The 19,775-nt window shown below is 39.5% G+C and overlaps 1 protein-coding gene across 1 annotated transcript; it reads right to left on the reverse strand.

Annotated features, from left to right (window-relative positions):
* Positions 1–2,487: 2,487 nt before the first annotated feature.
* On the reverse strand, positions 2,488–17,249 carry ube2d1b (ubiquitin-conjugating enzyme E2D 1b). The gene is made up of 7 exons (XM_042507464.2): positions 17,041–17,249; positions 13,824–13,887; positions 10,510–10,541; positions 6,848–6,925; positions 5,226–5,331; positions 3,672–3,765; positions 2,488–3,544 (listed from the first exon to the last, which is right to left on the reverse strand). Exons 1-7 carry the CDS (start codon positions 17,062–17,064, stop codon positions 3,499–3,501), a joined length of 444 nt encoding a protein of 147 aa, XP_042363398.1. The 5' UTR covers positions 17,065–17,249; the 3' UTR covers positions 2,488–3,498.
* Positions 17,250–19,775: the final 2,526 nt, after the last annotated feature.

Raw genomic sequence — 19,775 nt, forward strand, 5'->3', positions numbered from 1 at the left:
GCATTGGTTGTCAATAAAAACCAACAGTAAGCTTTGCTTGACAACTCTTCCACACAGGTAAAAGCTGATGTGCAGCCTCCGTCTGTGTGTGTGAATCTTCACCCTTGATGTACTTTTACAAAATTCATTTTCAGTGACCTAGAACACACAAAGGATGAAACAAAGAGGAAAAGCTGTGTCAGATATACCCATGTTTGTGTGGACTAGCTCTGAGAGGCTTATGCTGTTAACACAGCAGCAACACATGATGAAACACAGCAAGCAAGTGCAGAGGACACAACAGTGACACTGAAGCTCTGGAGTCTCAAGGCCTAAATAACAGATAGGGTATAAAATAAAATGGCCTATTAACAAGGTTCTCACAGTCATGGAAAACCTGGAAGAGTCATGGAATTTCACAAACACATTTTCCAAGCCATCAAAAAGTCAGGGAACAAGTAAAAATCATTGAAATTTTCAGAAAAATAATGGAAATGTGTTGGGTTAAATAACTGACAATAATGTAACATAATGGTGAATTTATTTTCTATAGCTGACAACATGACATAGCTTTAATAAATGTAGATGATGTTTACTTGCTTGTCACAAAATCATTTTTTCCTGGCACTCTGCCTCACCCTTCATGTCTGCCCACGAGGCATGCCAATATTTTTTGGGGGCATACAACTTTAAATGGCTGCATCTTATTACCACCGATTTTTTAAAGAAAATATTCCTGCCTTGCATGTTTAATCTTAAAGATGTTGGTGGGGTTTTTTTTCTTTTCAAATGAAAGTGAAGTGAAAATACATATGAAGAACATAAAATGGGAGTAAGTTTTATTTCTCTGCATGGTTGCAAAATATTACAACAGCTCCTGTTGGTTTCCGTCATAGAGGGGGCAGTTTGTCCAGAGCTGCTGCTGTAGTTACCCCCTCCATCCTGAGCTTCACTCAGCTGTGCAGGTGACTGCAGACAGTGATGGTGTGGCAGTCAGTAGGTAGGGTTTAGTTTGGGAAAGGCTCTAAGTCTTAAACATTTTAGGGTGCTTTCACGCCTGAAGGTCTGGACCATGGTCCAAACCAAGGTTCGAGTTTTTGTTATATTGTGTACCTTTGGTCAGGTTGGTTTTGGTGTCACACTGTAATTATGCGAACAGACTTTACCTGACAAACCTACGTCATCGCGTGGGTTGCATGTCTCTATACTTTACAATTAAGTGTTGTTTTTTATTTTGGCGTCCATGTTATCAATTTACGGCATGCACACTGCCCGCCAGAGCAGCGATGGTCAGGAGCGCCTCAGCCGCCTGTCAGCTGCAGTACATCTACACAAAGGTGACAAGCCAATTTTTTACCTGTGATGACACGTTTGTCAGCAGGAATAGACAGTGAATTTTGTGTGTTGATGCTATACCACTTTTTACTGCAGTTTAAAAGTCGTTTTCTGTCACAGAGATGAGGAAATACAGACGTCTGTTTTACTCCAACTTCATTACTTCCCTTTCAAAATAAAAGCCCTGTGGTCAGAATCCCATCAGTTGTTGACACAAGACAGTTTATTTTGAAAGATTTACAGGACCGTGATGCAGGCCCTCATAAATGAGTGGAATTTGTGTTCATAATTGTGGAAATAGAGCACTCATAGCAGCAGGCAGCGCCGCAGCAGCGACATTACAATAAAGCGCCACGTGTGTGAACGCCATAAAACACACTGCAGTTCGGCGAGGCTGCCGTCACGCACTGCTGACGCGTGCTATGTCAAACAGGCCTATTGCTGAGAAAAAATAGGCTATTTTTGCAATACGATAGAACAAATTTGAAGTACAAGGAGAAATAGATGGAACGTCTCTTCTCCCCAGGTGCATCCGCTGCTCATTTTGTTTTGGTAACGTCGGTGTTCCTTTTTCCAGTTAGCCTGCCGTAATTTCCTTTCATTGGTACGAAGATCTGAACCCTTCAAAATAATGCTTTCACACTGTACACGAACCGAACCGTGGTTCAGTTTGATCCGAAACGAGATTACCTCTTTTGGTCGGACCAAGGTTTGGCTGTTTGGTCCAGACCATGGTCCAGGGGAGGCTTCACACTGGTCATTTTAGTTCGGATCAAACTGGATTGTCTGAAAGTCCGGACCAAACTACATAGCTGTGAAAGCACCCTAAGTCTCAATTAACATACGCACTAATGTGATGAAAAATCTGACCACACTGGCAAAGACTAAAACAGAAGACTTTTCCTCTATATTATTTTATTTAGTTAATTTTGTAGGTACATAATATCATTTTAGTGAGGTTTTTTTTTTTCAAAAGTCTATTTTTTATTTTATTTTAATATAACTTCAATGTTTTTCATATGTAATTTTAGTTTATACTTAGGTCACTATCACCTTGCAGCTGACTCCACCACACTGATGTTTAGCAATATGATCACTAAGGAGGACCTTGTCAACAGAACAAATCCAGAAAATTCCACACAAACATAAAGTTCGGTGACAAAAACCACAAAGTTCTGATAAAAACTGTACCATTCTTTAATTCAGTACAAAAGGTGCCGCGCAGGCCTCAAAGACACAAGTGAGAGACTGTTTACACAGGAACAGAAAATGGGATTTCTTACAATTTCTAGAGCATAGATAGATATACAGACAGACTGCAGGTCAAACACAAGAGCAAATTTAACCCTCAAGTACTTAAAATCTGTTCTTTGCGCCTGTGTAAATCCAACCAAAACGCCAACATCACTGCTATTCTCCAGGGGGGGAAAAAAAAAAGAGAGTACTTCATTTGAATGACACATTTACATTGGGATAACTCTAAAAGAAATGCTCAAGAGTTTTCAATACTATACAAATAATAATAATAATATTTAATAATAGGAAGAAGAAGACAGTAATATGTGACTTGACTTGGAATTGCTCCCATTTTCAGGGAAACACTTCATTGTTTCAGTCCACTCCGTCTGCTACAAGATGCAAAACAACTCAACAAACCCTCCTCCCTCCTCTACATGACGTGTCACTGAGAGGCATTCACATCTGGCATTCATCCCCCCCACATCTGACTGGAGCTGAGCTTTTCCAGTTGTGGAGCAGACTGTCTAACATGATGCTCTCCTGCTGCACTGATACTCAGCTCCTCTGTTAAAAGGCTTGCAGCCGCAGCGCGTGTGGTGGGGTTTGTGTCCTGTTCACTTTAAGAGTGCAGAATGCTGGGAAGTGATTTTTAATGAAGTCATGTTGTAAATAAAATGTCTTGGATGCAAAAACAACATGCCAAGCGTTTTAAGTGTCATGGTATCCATGAAATGCCTGCTTGCGATCTGTCTCATTAAATTCAAAGCCTGTGCTTCCTTAAAAAAAACAAAGAATGTAAAAGTCATGGTCTCAGATTAATAATAATGTTAATGACAGTTCAGTCTGATGCAGGTTACCTAAGATTACTTCATGATTCCATACTATTATTTACAGTGTGTTGTGACCTTAAAAAGGAAGGAAAAAGAAAATGCATGTTTTTCTTCTTTACATGGCGTACTTTTGGGTCCAGTCTTTTGCTACTTTGTTGTATCTGAGGAGAGAAAAGAGGAAAGTGAGCTAAGAGGATGAGAACCACTGACATCACATACACACATGTTGATAGTGATATTATGATATAATGGTAAAGCACCACCTGTGTACAGTCTGTGTGTACTCACTTGTCTTTGTCGTTCTTGTACATGTGTGCTATGTCTGGAACTAAGGGGTCGTCAGGGTTCGGATCACAAAGCAGTGAACATATGGACAGTAAAACTGGAATGAAGAGGAATTTAAAAGGCATTTTAGTCCAACATGTAGATAACTACTTGTAGACAGCAGGAGTGATGATTTGACAAGCTGCTCGTATTGATTCCTTTAAAGGTCCAGTGTGAAAGCACAGGTACAGATAGTGAGTGTTAATACAGAAATTCCTTAAGGTGATAACAGATGACAAAATTTGCTGGAAGTCTCACATTAAATACATGCACACTAAATGATCTAGAAGCATTTCTGTAATGGCCAAAGCAAGGTATTTTTAGACAACAAATCACTGCACATTATGATCTGCTCTTACCTTACTTAAAGTACTGCACAGAGGTTTGGGGTAATACATATAAAAGTTTACTAGAGCCACTATTTATTCCCAGAATGGACAAACCAAACACTGGCTCCAGATATGGCCATTTCCATTTTCACTGCTGCAATAAGCAGTGCTGGAGCTACACTGTTTATAACATCATTGTTCTTTATTCAGTGTTTCGAACAGTTTAAATCACTGGATCTGTTTGTTTTGGAGAGGAAGTGACCTCTGTGCGTAAGTCAGCTTCCAGTAAAAACCTTCTGAACGTCTGGATCGGAAGTTATCGCAGAAAAAAAGGTGACTTCACATTAGCATGTGTTGGACTAGCCGCCTACAGTGACATGCCAAGTGCATCAGAAATACCTGGATTTCAGTGTTTGATCAGTTTAAATCACCTGATCTGTTTGTTTTGGAAAGGAAGAGACCTCTACAGATAATTCGTCTCACAGTAAAAAACCTCCAGAACATCTGGATCAAAAAAAGGTGAACACACATTACCATATGAAAGAAAATGTCCTCATAATGCACTATAGTGCATTATGAGGACATTCACAGTGTGTTATTGTGTGGTCTTCATAGAACGTGTTACTCGTTTGCTTTTGTGATAGGTGTGTTCTTTGTGGCTAGTGTGTGTCATGTTTGCCTTTAAGTGTTATGATTTTTTGTGTGTTACTAAAAATGACAATTATTCTGAAAATAAACAACACAAAACCCCAAGAGATCAGTGTTGTTAAAACTATAACAAAAGATGTTGTACTGAAAACTATAGGCAGGAAAGAGCAGGCATAGACAGTTAAAATTATGTGTTGATGATTATATTGACTCTATATCACTTTTTAGTGCAGTTTGAAAGTCTCTGTAACAGAGATGAGGAAATACAGACGTCTATTTAAGTCCAACTTACCTGATTCCCTTTCAAAAGAGACAGAGATTTGAACAGTGTGGTATTTTGAAATTGAACTCTAAATTTGAAAGCAAATATGGATTTATTATTGAATTAATCTTACTGCAAACTGCTGAACAGCACCACAGCAGTTTCTTCATGTGTGTTCAAAAAGAGTGACTCATAAAACATCGAGGAGATGAAAAATAAAGTTAAGCTCAAAGTCCTTTCGTGGTGGAGCTGCTGTTGCAGTGAACACTGAGAGGTTACCTTTTGACACCGTTAGTGCTGGAGACCACTGTGACCGCAGAATGTCCAAACAGATACTCCCGTTGCTGTTTATATTTGGGTGATAAATCTTTGTTGTAAATGCAACCTGTAAAAAGTAAAAAGTCACACAGGTCTGTATGAGCAGAGAATACTCAGTTTCTGAGCTGAATGTTTCGCTTGAAGCAAAGGGTTCAGTCCTGAATGTGGCTCTCATGCTGATTTAGCGTTTAGAGTTGCTCTTAATAAAGTCTTTATAACTAACATGTCAAACTCAAACAGCAATCCTTAGCAAAGTTTACTGCTGATCTCTTGTTCTTTTTTCTGGTGAGGATGTATCCTGGTCTCACAGTTGGACAGAGAGAGGACAACAATCCAAAGTGAAGCTCTGCACTCTGTAAGTATAGAAGAACAGTGTGCACACTCATAAGCCCCTGAGAATTGTGAATTATGGAAATGGGACCTGATGACAGTTTTAATATTATGCAGAAGGCTGCTGCGCTACCGACAGAATTATTGTGATGGCCCACTAACAACAGTCAATCCTGGGCAGACAGCTGGCAACTGATTTAAATGACGGAGATGGGTGAAATCTGCAAACTTGTTTATTTCTGTTATACTGTGGTTGAAGATGGGTAATCCTACCTATCTGACGTTTCTGTCGTGCTTATTTCAATATAGCAAACTTTTTGTGTGTCCCCTCTGTGAATTCAGAGGTTTTTTCAGGTCCTCGAATCCAGCACAGGCTAAGCTCTCTCTGAGTTATTTTTCCTCAGCTGCAGTTTGCGACTTTCTTATCTTTGGATAAGAGGAGCAGCTGCTGCAGAATGAAGAGTTAAATTCCACTTTCACTGCGCCTGATGATCTGTTGCTCCATGACAGTGTGGTGCAATGATTAACCGGTATGACAGTATAAATGTATTTCAGCAGCGTTCGTAATGAACGGTCCAGTTCCAGAAAAAAAATATATTAGTGGTGGCAGATGTTTTGATCATGGCGGGCTGCCACAAATAAAGAATGTGTAGGAAACCTGCAACTGAGACAGCTGTTGCTGAGTGCTGTTTGATTTTAACAGGACACTGTGCTTTTCTACCTGGAATTTTTTGTAAACTAACATTGTGATTCTGTCCATCTATTCTATGTTCTTATAGGCTGTGTATGTTCATAATCTGAAAGCACCTATTTTTGTCTCCCCTTTGTCTCCCAGTTTTAACACTCTGTGCCTTGCCTTCTGAACCCCATCCTGTTCAAATTAATGTTGCCTATCAATGCAAAGGGCAGGTATTTAGAGGCTCAGGGATATTTTATGATGCTTCAAACAGAAAAGTAAGATCCAAATTAGTCATACAAAATACGAAATATATATATTTTTGATGACATATTGCATGTGTTAAAGTATAAGCTTGATTATACCCTCTAAGTTTGTATGTTTCATGATTGTAATGGACTCTGGAGAATAACCGTCTGCCTGTTTTTAGCCTAAGAGCAAGTATCCATTACAATCATAAAGTACAACTTTTCAGGTGTTAACCCTTAATGAATGAGACAGGAGATGTTTCACAACAACCACATTGAAGTCCACAGTGTGGCAGGATGAAGCTTTGAGGAGCCACAGCAGCTCTTACCTTTGGTGGCTTGAACGGATAGTCGGTGGGGAAGTGGATTGTGAGAAAGAAAACTCCTCCTTGGTAAGGACTGTCACCCTGACATAAAGACATGTGACATACTGCTGTCATTTCACACTGAAAGCATCCAGCTGGAACCACATGACATCGCCTTCAGTGACAACTGTGTCAGGACGCTCAGCTTAGCCAGGCTCTCTGAGGTTCCTGGATTTCAGAGCCCAACACTGGTGATTTTGGTAAACTGCTGTCAAGGCTTGTTAGAATTTAAAGCATTCTGTGTTTGTTGTGGCCATCAATTCCAGTTTAACTTTGAGGGTAAGATTAACCAGCTAAAATGCTGCAATATTAACTAATTTTCTAATATGACTTTGTGATACAGCTCCTGTTAGAATAAGTTTCACAGGGCTGGTGGGTAGCTCAGTTGGTAAAGTGTGCGCCCCATATTCAGAGGCTATGTGTCCTTGTTGCCACAGCCCCTGGTTCGAGCCTGACTGGCGGCCCTTTGCTGAATGTCATCCCCACTCTCTCTAATCCCCTTTTGCATTCATTTCTCTAGCTGTCCTATCAAATAAAGGCCATAAAGCCAAACAATAACTAGAAAAATATGTCTCAAGGTGTCAATATCGAACATCTGCAACAGTGCCTCCCTTTGCTTTGGGTCCCTGTGCTGATGCTGCGACCCTGCCTTTGGTTGTGCTCGTGCTGTGGCTGTACTGATACTGTGCCCCCCACTCGCCCTGATTGTGGTCTGGTCCTGGTTGCGCCGATGCTTTGATCTTGCCTTTGGACACCTTCCTATCAACATATGCATGAGACTGTTATCATCACCCTCAACATCATCATAGAGTGCAATTAAACATTTCACACCTATCATTATTGTAATATGACATGCATCTGTTTCTATTATTGCTGTGCCTCTCTCCCCTCTCCTCCCCTCTCTCTTTCTCTTTCCTTTTTTGCCATGATTGTATTTCAATTGTTATTTACGACATCTATTGCTCGTCTGTCCGTCCTGGAAGAGGGATCCCTCATCATCCTCTGCCGCTTTTCCTGAGGTTTCTTTCTTTTTTTTTTCCCCGTTCAGGGGTTCTTTTTCGGGAGTTTTTCCTTGGGTGATGTGAGGGTCTCAGGGCAGAGGGATGTTGTACACTGTAAAGCCCTCTGAGGCAAACCATGTTTTGTGATAATGGCTTTTGTAGTTCTGTATTCATTAGTTCTCCCGCTGATAGGTTACTTTTTGCATTCCCTTATAACACTTATCAATTCCATCACAATGCTGGTGTCTGTACTAACACACAGGCGTATATTTTAACCTCCACTGTGAACCCAACATGTGGACTCGCCCTCTGTGGTGTATGTGGTCACAAATATTCATGATGGCAGTAAACCTGTCTCTGTTATCTGAGAAACTAGCTGGATCCCATGTTATGCCTTCTGTGGTTTGTGGTTTGATAGAGTAGCTCATATTTACAAATACTGACTGAACTTTCCCAGGCCATGGAAATAATATACTGGAATTTTAATATAGGGTGTTTTTTTCCCTTTAAAGGCCTACGTTAAACAATAGAAAATGTTTTTTTCAGGTTTACTAATTGTAATGCAACCAACAACATAATACATGGTGACAATCTATACATAATAAAATAGGTTGAAATAAATAATAAGTACATATTAAGGTTAGGCTTGTACAGTGCCTATCACAAGTATTCACCCCCTTTGATGTTTTACCCTTTTATTGCTTTCATAAATCAATCATGGTCAATAAAATTTGGCTCTCTTAACACAAAAATTTATTGGAAAAAACTCTTTAATGTCAAAGTGAAAACAGATTTCTATAAAGTAATGTTAATGAAAGAAAATTATATAAATAAAAATAATTGTTTGCATAATTATTCACCCCCTTTTTAATTTAATGGTCTAATTCAATAGAGGTCCATCAAATTGTTGCCAATAGTCTCACAATTAGTGAAATGAAGATCACCTGAGTGGTGTGGGTGTGTTTCAAGTGATTGAGTTGTAAAACACCTGTGTCTGAAGGGTCCAGAGAGTGGTTGATCAGTATTCCTGGCTACCATTACACCATGAAGACAGAAGAACACTCTAAGCAACTCAGGGAAAGGGTTATTGAGAAGTACAATTCAGGGGATGGTTACAAAAAAATTTCCAAGGCACTGAACATCCCCCGGAGTTCAGTGAAATCAATTATCAAGAAATGGAAGGAATATGGCACTTGTGTGAATCTGCCTAGATCAGGCCGCCCTCGTAAACTGAGTGACCGTGCAAGTAGGAGACTAGTGAGAGAAGCCACCAAGACCCCTACAACTACTCTGAAGGAGTTACAAGCTTCAGCTGCTGAGATGGGAGAGACTGTGCATGTAGCAACTGCTGCCCAGGTTCTTCACCGGTCAAAGCTTTATGGGAGAGTGGCAATGAGAAAGCCACTGTTGAAGAAAAGTCATATTAGATCTCGACTAGAGTTTGCCAAAAAGCACGTGGAAGACTCCATGGTCAAGTGGAAGAAGATTCTTTGGTCTGATGAGACCAAAATTGAGCTTTTTGGCCATCAGACAAGACGTCATGTTTGGCAGAAACCAAACACTGCACATCACCAAAACCACACCATCCCCACTGTGAAGCATGGTGGTGGCAGCATCATGTTGTGGGGATGTTTCTCAGCAACTGGACCTGGAAGGCTTGTAAAGATAGAGGGCAGAATGAATGCTGCAAAATACACTGAAATCCTGGGGGACAATCTTTTTCAGTCTGCAAGAGAACTACGACTTGGGAGAAGACTTATTTTCCAGCAAGACAATGATCCAAAACATAGTGCAAAAGCTACACAGGAATGGTTAAAAAAGAACCAGGTAAATGTTCTGGAGTGGCCGAGTCAAAGCCCAGACCTCAATCCTATAGAGAATTTGTGGCTGGACTTGAAAAGGGCTGTTCATGCCTGATACCCGCGCAACCTGACAGAGCTTGAGCAGTTTTGCAAAGAAGAATGGAGCAAAATTGCAGTGGGCAGATGTGCAAGACTGATTGAGACCTATCCACGTAGACTCACTGCTGTGATTGCAGCCAAAGGTGCATCTACTAAATACTGACTTGAAGGGGGTGAATAATTATGCAAACAATTATTTTCATTTATATAATTTTCTTTCATTAACATTACTTTATAGAAATCTGTTTTCAATTTGACATTAAAGAGTTTTTTCCAATAAATTTTTGTGTTAAAAAAGCTAAATTTTATTGACCATGATTGATTTATGAAAGCAATGAAAGGGTAAAACATCAAAGGGGGTGAATACTTATGATAGGCACTGTATACTCTATGTGTACAGTCACAGTATAGGTAATGCACTGGCCAAATAACACACAGATGCACTTATTTAAGATGCACAAAGTATCAAATGCAATTACCAGTTCATTATTCTTGCATCTTGGGTTGATTAATAAAGCTGTCCACTGATGACTATCTTTTTACTTGTGTGATATCACAAGATGCTGTCTTATTAAATAATGGAGCCACTCTTTAAGGGAAAGCCTTCCAGGGCTCTTCCACTATGTGAGGACTAATCTGAGATATGAGGCCTTTTATAATACTGCACAAGCACATGAGTGTGTAGGAGTGCACTGAAAGCTCTCCATGATGGTGTGATACTCACCGGACCCATTATGGTCGCCTGCCAGTGAAACACTAAAAGCAATTAAGGGAATAAGAGGGAGAGAAAGAAGAGTGTCAGCTGCTGTTCATCAGCCATCATGCATCAGTTACACTGCACTGTGTCTAAAGAGGCTCCTACCTCTACCCAGCTCTCTGGATGTTAGGTACAGGTGGAGCTGGTCTTACTGCTGTAACCTGCTGACCACAGGGCGACAGCCACTCCCGTCCTTCCAGTCACTGTCTGTGCCTGAATCATTTCAAAGGTAACCAATCAAACTGCAGGCTTTTCAGGTGGTGTGTTCCCAGGTCTATGTCCACAATAAGTTGTGATGTAGGAATAAGTATGTGAGTAAGTGACGCTTTGTTAAACCCATCACCCAAATCTGGACTGTCCAATCATAGCTTTGCATCTGCAACTAGGCAGGCCAGGACTGTCAAACTCTGGAGTTGCTGTGCCAAAGCAGGGAGTAGAGGTGGAATTCACTAATCACTACACTAATTCAACATACTCATTTTAGTACAGTTCAAAGATTTGCAGTCAGTAGGCAGCTTTCCATTACAGATTTGAGCAAAACTTCAGCAATATTCAGAGTGATGTTCTGCAACTTGGTCGTGGTCTGGTCCTGGTTGCGCCGATGCTGTGATCTTGCCTTTGGACACCTCCCTTTCAACATATGCATGAGACTGTTATCATCTCTATCAACATCATCATAGAGAGCAATTACTAATTCCACACCTACCATTATTGTAACATGACATGCATCTGTTTCTATTATTGCTGTGCCCCCCCCCCACCCTCCTCTCTCCCCCACCCTCTCTCCCCCTCTCTCTCTCTCTTTCCTTTTTTGCCATGATTGTATTTCATTTGCTATTTACGACATCTATTGCTCGTCTGTCCGTCCTGGAAGAGGGATCCCTCACTATCCTCTACCGCTCTTCCTGAGGTTTCTTCCTCTTTTTTTTTTTTCCCCCGTTACAGGGGTTCTTGGGGAGTTTTTCCTTGGGTGATGTGAGGGTCTAAGGGCAGAGGGATGTCGTACACTGTAAAGCCCTCTGAGGCAAACCATGTTTTGTGATAATGGGCTATATAAATAAAACTGACTTGACTTGAACTTCTCCTCTAGCGTTAACATTCCAAGAAGAATGTTGATGGATGTTCAAAGCATTAGCAGCTTTATTTATATTTCAGCCACCACACTAACCCTCATTATTTCCAATCCAGGGCCACATAGGTATATTATGTGAGCAATAACGGAAAGGCAAGCCCCTTATAGAGCGGCCACGTACCAGGGATTTCTGGGAGGTGATAGTCCAAGATTTCACAGAGGAATTGTGGATTCAAAACTTTCAGATGATCCGCTCAACTTTTGAAGAGTTACGAAATGCAATAACACCTCTTGTAGCACCTGCTGCATCATGCTTGGGAGAGCCAGTTCCAGTTTATGACTGCAGTCTCAATTTGCGCAATTCGGGGGTTAATGGAAACCCGCCTACTTACTTTGTAGCTTATTTTTTTCCTTAGCTGAACAGTCACATGACTGTTAAAATGCACCTCAGTACATACTTCAGTATGCATCATCGCTGAAAGACTTTTTTATTATGTGGAGGAGGTGAACGCTTCACAGTTCAAAGCTAATTCAGTCAGTACAACAATAATGCATAAGCGCTCACACGGCTGCAGCATTAAGTGCTGATTCTGACTTTCTTCAGCTCAGTGTTTCGTTCAGTCTGTTTGTGGTCCAAGCTGGTACACTCAGTTTACTTCAGAACTAGCCTATAGAAGCACTGTCCATGAGGTTAACAGCGGATTTCTGTGGCTTTCCTGGTCTTTGAATATGCTTTTAATGAGGACATAGCATACTGTGAATCATAGCTGTGCTGGCAAACACACTCTCAGTCAAGAGCAGCTCCACTGCTAAAAGCTGCTGATTTGGTCAGTTGTTGAAAATTATTTGTGAGTGCATGCACTGAACACCTCTAGCAGTGTGCATGTGGAACGGGAGTGGTATACTTTTTGCCTTTCCCAGAGCAAAAACACGCCAAATGTAAAACTAAAAAACTATTTATATGTTGCAAAGTTGACAAAAAAAATCAAAGTTTCCAGGGTGGCATACAGTAGCTAAGGAAGCAATGCTGCACTGTCTCAGAAGCAGTTTAATGAATATGTTATTGTATATGGTGGTTATAAATTCATAGTGATTTAAATTCATTAAGTTGTTAAAAATCATTAAACAAATAATAAGGTTTTAAAAAGGTAAAAAAAAGTTTGATAAAAATGTGTCTACAAGATACTTAAAATGTTTTCTTAAAAAATGCATTGCCTTTAATGTAAGGTCTTTATTTATTGCAGAGAGTAACACCAGCCCACACAGCTGACAGCACTGTGGGATATGTGATGTCGTGTGGTGAGGTCAGTAGCATTGTGGGTAAGATGGGTGGGTGATATGGCTGCAGACAACGAATCTACAACTCTAGAGTAACGATTTCTGCACGTGGTCCTCGAGGCACACATTATAATTATTATTTTAATAATTTATCTATTTCATGTTTATTTGTATAGGGACAAGTATATAGCCTACAACTGATGCCACATACCACAGCATTTATAGTCTCAGCTAATCTGCAATGCCTGTCCCTAGACAGGCCTAAAAACACTAAATCAAATATTGTACAAACATTATTTGACACAGTTTATGCATTATATTGTTAATGTGCCTTACATGGACATTGGTGGTGCATTTTTGGTCATTTTGTTTTATTTTAGCACATTTCTGTCTAGCTAATTGAAATTAAATGTCTTTATTTTTTGTTGTAGATTTCACTGTGTTTGCCTGTGTTTGATGTTTCTGGGGGAAACAAAGACGAGAGCAAATAAATCTCCAGACAACATCAGCATGAAGCACGACCATTAATTCTTTGGATTAGTGTAGCTATAGAGAGATTTCATTATGATACATGGATTAACACGGCAGCACCTGCAGGCAGATTTCACTGTGTACCTGCAGTCCCACTAAAAGTACAGCAGGATTTCCTAACAGTAGAATCATGGGTATTTGTTACACCTAACATTACTTCCACACTCAAGGTAGCTGCTGAAAAAGCTTTGTGGTGGCTCAATTAGCTCTATCTGCATCGCCTGTGATCAGAATGGATGGGACAAATTGTGATTTTTTAAATTGCCTTATTTGTTGGTTGTATGTAAGTCGCTGAAACATTTTGGCACGATTTTGTGTTGTTTTCGTATATTAACCATAACACTGCCAACAGGCAGTAGGAGAGCACTCAGGTGAGAAAATGAAATGTGTGTGTACTCACGGTCTTCCCCCACTGGTCCAGCAGAGCACTGTGCTGGAGGGTCTCTCTGCAGGTCACTCAGCTCCTGCAGGCACAAAACGTTATTGATCAAATGTACAAACCCTTTTTTTTTGTTGTAATGTTTTTACTGGATTTCCTGTTTGATGACTAAAGTTTGAGTGACACTGTTCTCTCCATGAATAATGCTGCTTATATCTAAACAGCTGTGCTTCTCTATCAAATCATAAAACTGAAGACTTCACGTCATGTGAACCACATGAGCTTTCCAAGAAAGGTATCTGATGACAGCAAAAAAGAAGATGGGAAAATTGGCTCATTGTCAACTAGCTTTGACTGGTCCTCTACACCACATCTCATGGTACTCTTCAACAACTATCTGGACCCTGAGTTAAAATTGTAATGTATTTTTTCAACTACTGGATCCAAGGTCGATATTCACGCATTTTCATTTTTGTCATATTTGCTGAAGTTGTAACTATACCCCAACAGTATAATCTACAAAAAATCTGCTTTCTCTGGATCTTTCTACAGTGCTCTTAATGGAATTTGCAAGAATCCACCGTGCCTGGATAAAAACCCGCCAGAGCCAGCAGAAGTCTCTGACGCAGTGTCAATCACTGCTCATGCACACACGGCATACTCTCACTCAGTCAAGATCCACATACAAAGCTCACGGCATCAGGAGGAGCTTTGCAAACACAGTGCCTGGAAACTAAGGTTGTGACCAACGCAGAATTATGCCTATTGATTTGGATTTGGCAGTTCAAAGCAAATATCTGATGATTCATTTTGTTTTCCATACAGAGTTTTAAAGTTCGAACAAGGCTCAGCAGCATGTACAATGTGACAGCAGCTTTTACGAAATATTATAAACTAGCTAATGCCGCTAATGACGGGTCACAAATGCGCAACAACATTTTTTGCAAACATTAGATATTTAAAAAAAGCCAGACAATGTATCTCAATAGCTTGCTGTGAGCTGTAAAATCACCACTTCTTCACCTTATGGTGCGGTCTGAGTCTCCCTCTGTGCAGCTGCATGCATGTCCGCAGCTGCAAAGTAAAAGTCGAGCAGCAAAATCTGGTGATACAATTGTCCCTGGAAACACACTGCAAAGAAATGAAATAACTGCTCGACTTGAAGCTGTCGACTGAGGGTCTCCAACTGATGATTTAACTGTCAAGCTATCGAGGGGCAAACCTACTGGAAACAACCACCAGCAACAGACAAAACTGCCCATCCCTTTGGCAACAGCAGTGCACATGTCAAAGACAGACAAAAGAAGCCCAACAACGAAAAGCAAGCCTTAAAGAAAGACTTAACCAAGGCCGAGCCAACATCGGTTTTTATCCTTTCAGGTCCTATAGCTCTCTCCACCTCAGAATAGTCACTCTGATGTTTACTAGGGATGATAACAATGAATTAATGATCAATTAACCGGTCGTTAAGAATTTAATCGAACATGTGAAATCTAATTAATAAGCTATGCTGTCAAAATATATGCCATATGTTGCTGTGAGCTTTGACTAAGGAGGAACACATTTGGTATGACTGAAATAAACAAAGTTTTGATATTTTCTTCAAATAACGATCACGCGATAGATCGATTATTAATTTGACTGATTAACTGAATTAGGGAAGTGCTTAAAATTTACAACCCTAATGTTCACTCTTGTTTTTCTCAAGCTGTATTTAACTCGCTTTTTAGCTTGCTTTTCATTGCTGGTCTTTTTCTATTAACTGGTCTGCCACATACGCGGTTGGTGGGAGTAAAGAGTGCACACAAACAGTAACATAAATTCTAGATTCCTCCTGGCCTGGATGATTCTGTTCAGGCAATGTGAAGCGGTGAAGATATTTGAAATATAGTGTAAACTGATATTAGTTTTTTTAGGAGACACAGTGGTTTCTATGGAGACGTTATAAAAAAAAACATAGTGATTTGGTCTACTGATGTTTTCACTTTGTATCAACAACAATGGGTCATTGATAGCAATGCACAATAATATCGGCACATCACTGGTATCCACAGATTTTGGCTTTAAAATGAAATATCGGCATCAGCCAACATGCCGATCCCTACTGATATCAAAAACCAATATATTTTTTTAACTGACAAAGCGTACAAGTACAAAACATCAGCCTTGTTTTGCACAATGAATGAATATTACTTTCAATGAAAAGAATTGTATTTCATGTCTCCTGCTGGTGGGACATCATGATAAGAGTCTGCATTAAATGATGTTAATTCCACTACAGAAGAGACTTGATGATCACTAAAATTAGGTGGGGAAAATATATCAATATCAATATAAATTATCTGCATTTCTGATATCAGTAAAAAAAAAAAAAAAAAAATCAATATTGTGCATCCCTTGAATCAGTATATCCAACTAATCAATGTCTCATTACACCCCCAGAAAAGAATGCACGCTGACTTAGGTATGGTGTTCAAGAATGATAGGCTACATAGGGATATAGGCTTATATCAGTTTTCACAGTGCCGTTCACTGACATCCCCTATTAATGTTTCAATGGGAAATGACTTCTGCCAAGACAGACTCCCTGGTTGGAAAGGGATGACACTGAGTAAAAGAGCCTCAGACATCTTCCCTCTTATGTTAAGGCTTTCATTTTTTAATCACGTTATTATTATTTCCTGGTTTCCCATGTAAATTCTGGCCTTTATGAGGAGTTGTACTTGTTTAGATGCCCGATGATTCCTTTGTGTCTATCTAATGTTCTACGAAAGCAGTAACACCTAGCATCACTTTACAACTGAGACAATAAAAACGAAGTTGCACACGAATGATACTGTCAACTAATTTTCCTGAGTCACTGCAGTCATCGTCTACAGCCAAGACGATAGGTCCAGCAGGGCTGTTGTTCCGTTTATAAGACAAGTTAGAGAACAAAGAGAGAGACAGCTGTAAGGACGGTGACACACTGAATGAAAACTGCCAGAGGAGTTACTAAAAGCTAGCTACATTGTTAGCGAGCTAGCACGAAACTTTAAAGTTGTCATTGGCTGCTGTATCTGTTCTGGGAGTTGTCAGCGAACAAATTGTTTCCAAAAACGTTGCAAAGTTCTCCGGAAGTTGATTTAATGTGTGGACAGCGTTGGAATCATTGTTAAGTAACATTTTGTGGAAATAAACTCTCACATTAGCCTCAGCTGGGCCAGTTAGCCTACATTAGCTCGTGAGTCCCATTTACCTTTTGTATTCTTTTCAGTGCCATGTTGACTGACGCGGTTTGCTCCTCAGCTCACGGCCACTCGCTCTGTATTTCACTTTTAGTGTTATTGCTGTCGAAGTCAATGGCTGCAGTTTGTTCCCTGAGTACTTCGGCAGCCAGGATGTGTTTGTGTTTTTAATAAACCCTCTTTTGTTTCCGCTTTCTCCTATTTACGGTCGTTCGTTCGAAGTGGACCATGGGAAACGTAGTTCTGAATATTGCGATCTGTTGTGACGTGGGATACGTCCATGGCAAAGAAGTCTTGCATTTACGCAGTTTCTTTTGTAGCTCAGTTTCTGGATCTTATGAAGCCCAGTTGGAGGGTTCTGTATATATAGGTTGCAAATAATCACCCGTTTTAATGCAGAACTTGCATGTAATTAGTGAACAAAAGAGTTGTTTTTGCTTGTAAAAAGATACCCTAAAATAATTAATCAGATGCATCTAAAAATCTGAAACATACATTAAGTATACGTTCTTATATATAGGCCTAAATTATAGTTAAGGAACTAAAAGTTAAAAATCCCAGCGGTGTCAAAGTGCAATTTTGCTTTACCTCCAACAGGCGGTGCTGTTTATAATTATTAGAATTGTTTCTGTGATGTCTGACAGTGAAAGTCAGCCTAAAACTGATGATTTTCAAGAACGGCTTGAGAAGGTGCATTACTCCATTGCTATTTCCCTATCTACACTATAGCCAATATAAAGGGTTCATTGTATTAACAATTCTCTAAGATGAAACAGGAGTTTTCAGACAAAAAAAACATTCATGAAAAACATTCATCCATTTACCCTCCACCTATGAGTACTCTGCTACATTTAAATATGGAGACAAGGAGACCATCAAAATAAAGTAATGACACGGTAAAGTTCGGTTTGGTTCCAGAAGCAAAATGCTGACACCAAGTAGGTGAGTCAAGTTAGTCTTTACTCATTTGTCAAAAATCGGGCAGAGGCAGGATCAGGCTGACAAACAGGCAGGCAGGCTTAGTGAGGAACACATAAAGCCATCTCCCAGGCAACAGAAACAGGCCAGTATAGATACTGCTGTGAGGCAACTAAACCTCTTACATACCTACTGTAAACTTAAAAAAAAAATTACATTATAAAACACTCCATGATGGGTGTGTTTGTAAAACGTGCTAGAAATGAATAAATTCTTATTTCAAAATAGTTAATTCTTCGCCTCAGTGATAGTATATTTTGGTACAGCCACTTTACAGGTTAATCCGGCCAATAACTAAGAGCATAGTTTTTATATTTCCACAGCAAGCACGTTCCATCCACTCAAGTCAGCAGATCTTTTCTAATGGTAAACTAGTGTCAGTCATTTTACACTTGTATCTAAAACTGAGCAGATCTATTGCCATAGCCACATGCATTAAGGGAATCACACCGACCTATAACAGCTGCGAAAAGATCAACTTTTACAGTATAAACAACTGGTAGAGGATTACATGGAAGATTCATCTGGGGGTACTCTATAACAGCGCCTCAGCAAAACATTGTCAGAGATAAAAAATTTTTAAAAAAGGCTTCAGATTGGAAAATTCGTCATTTCAGAAAAACTTAGTAGTGTTTGACAAAAGACGCCTTTTGCCAGACGGCAAGAAGCGTTTCTGTTTCAATTAAAAAATATATCTATTAGCATTAAACTGTTTTTTCTATTGTGATTGTAAATATTGTATTTTCTGGATTAAACTCTGCTGATGTTTTTTCTATTTTGGTTGTAAATATTGTAAATATTGTATTTTTGGATTTTACTATATATATATATACATATATACATATGTATACATATATATATATATATTGATTGATTGATTGATTGATTGATTGATTGATTGATTGATTGATTGATTGAAAAACAAAAATCATTTGGGGTGAAACTGTTGTTTTTTATTCTGAAAATGAACATGGAAGATAAAAAGGAGACTGATCTTGATCCTAGAATGTGTTTACCTTTTTCTTGTTTAGTTGCAGGTCCTAGCCGGTCAAGAAAAATGTTTTTTTTGTCAAAAAAGTGTTGGAAATCTGTTAGCATGTTATGAACGCTGTTCCTGATAATATTATATGGATTTATACTTCTTTAGATACTTCTCTAGAAAATTAATAACATCCTGTTTGTAAAAGGGCTACCAGATTCTTTTGAAGATGAAACCCTTTTTCCCTCTGACTCCAAACACTTGGTTATTTTAGATTACCTCATCTTTCAAGCTTCCAATCATCCAGAGGGGGTGAGAATTTTTACCCAATACCATCATCACAGAGATATGAGCATCATCATGCTCACCCAGGATGTTTTTCATCAGGGCAAATTTAGCCGCACAATCAGTCTGAATTGTAACGACCTGGTGCTGTTTAAAAATCTGCAAGATAAAATACAGATGAATATTTTAGCTCAACAAATGTTTCCTTAATCCTTTCTTAATCTCATTAAAAAAAGGGCAGAATGATGCTCACTGCTTGACCTTGACCCTGCCGCAAGATGAATTAAAAGACGCAGAATACGAGGAGGAAAAATGACCTAGCATGGAGGAAGCAGCCGTACAGGAGATATTGAAAAACCTTCCTGTTCATGATCGTAAAAATGCAGAGTATATATTGAATAAACTATCAGAAGCTCAGAGCGGGTGGACTCCCAGAGGAGAGTTTATTTACAGAGGTAGAGCGGTGAGAGATTCCCATATGATCGACCTGATCAAACACCTTAT

Source organism: Plectropomus leopardus, chromosome 19 (assembly GCF_026936395.1).
Source record: "Plectropomus leopardus strain MGB_pleo_1.0 chromosome 19, ASM2693639v1, whole genome shotgun sequence".
Taxonomy (NCBI): domain Eukaryota; kingdom Metazoa; phylum Chordata; class Actinopteri; order Perciformes; family Serranidae; genus Plectropomus; species Plectropomus leopardus.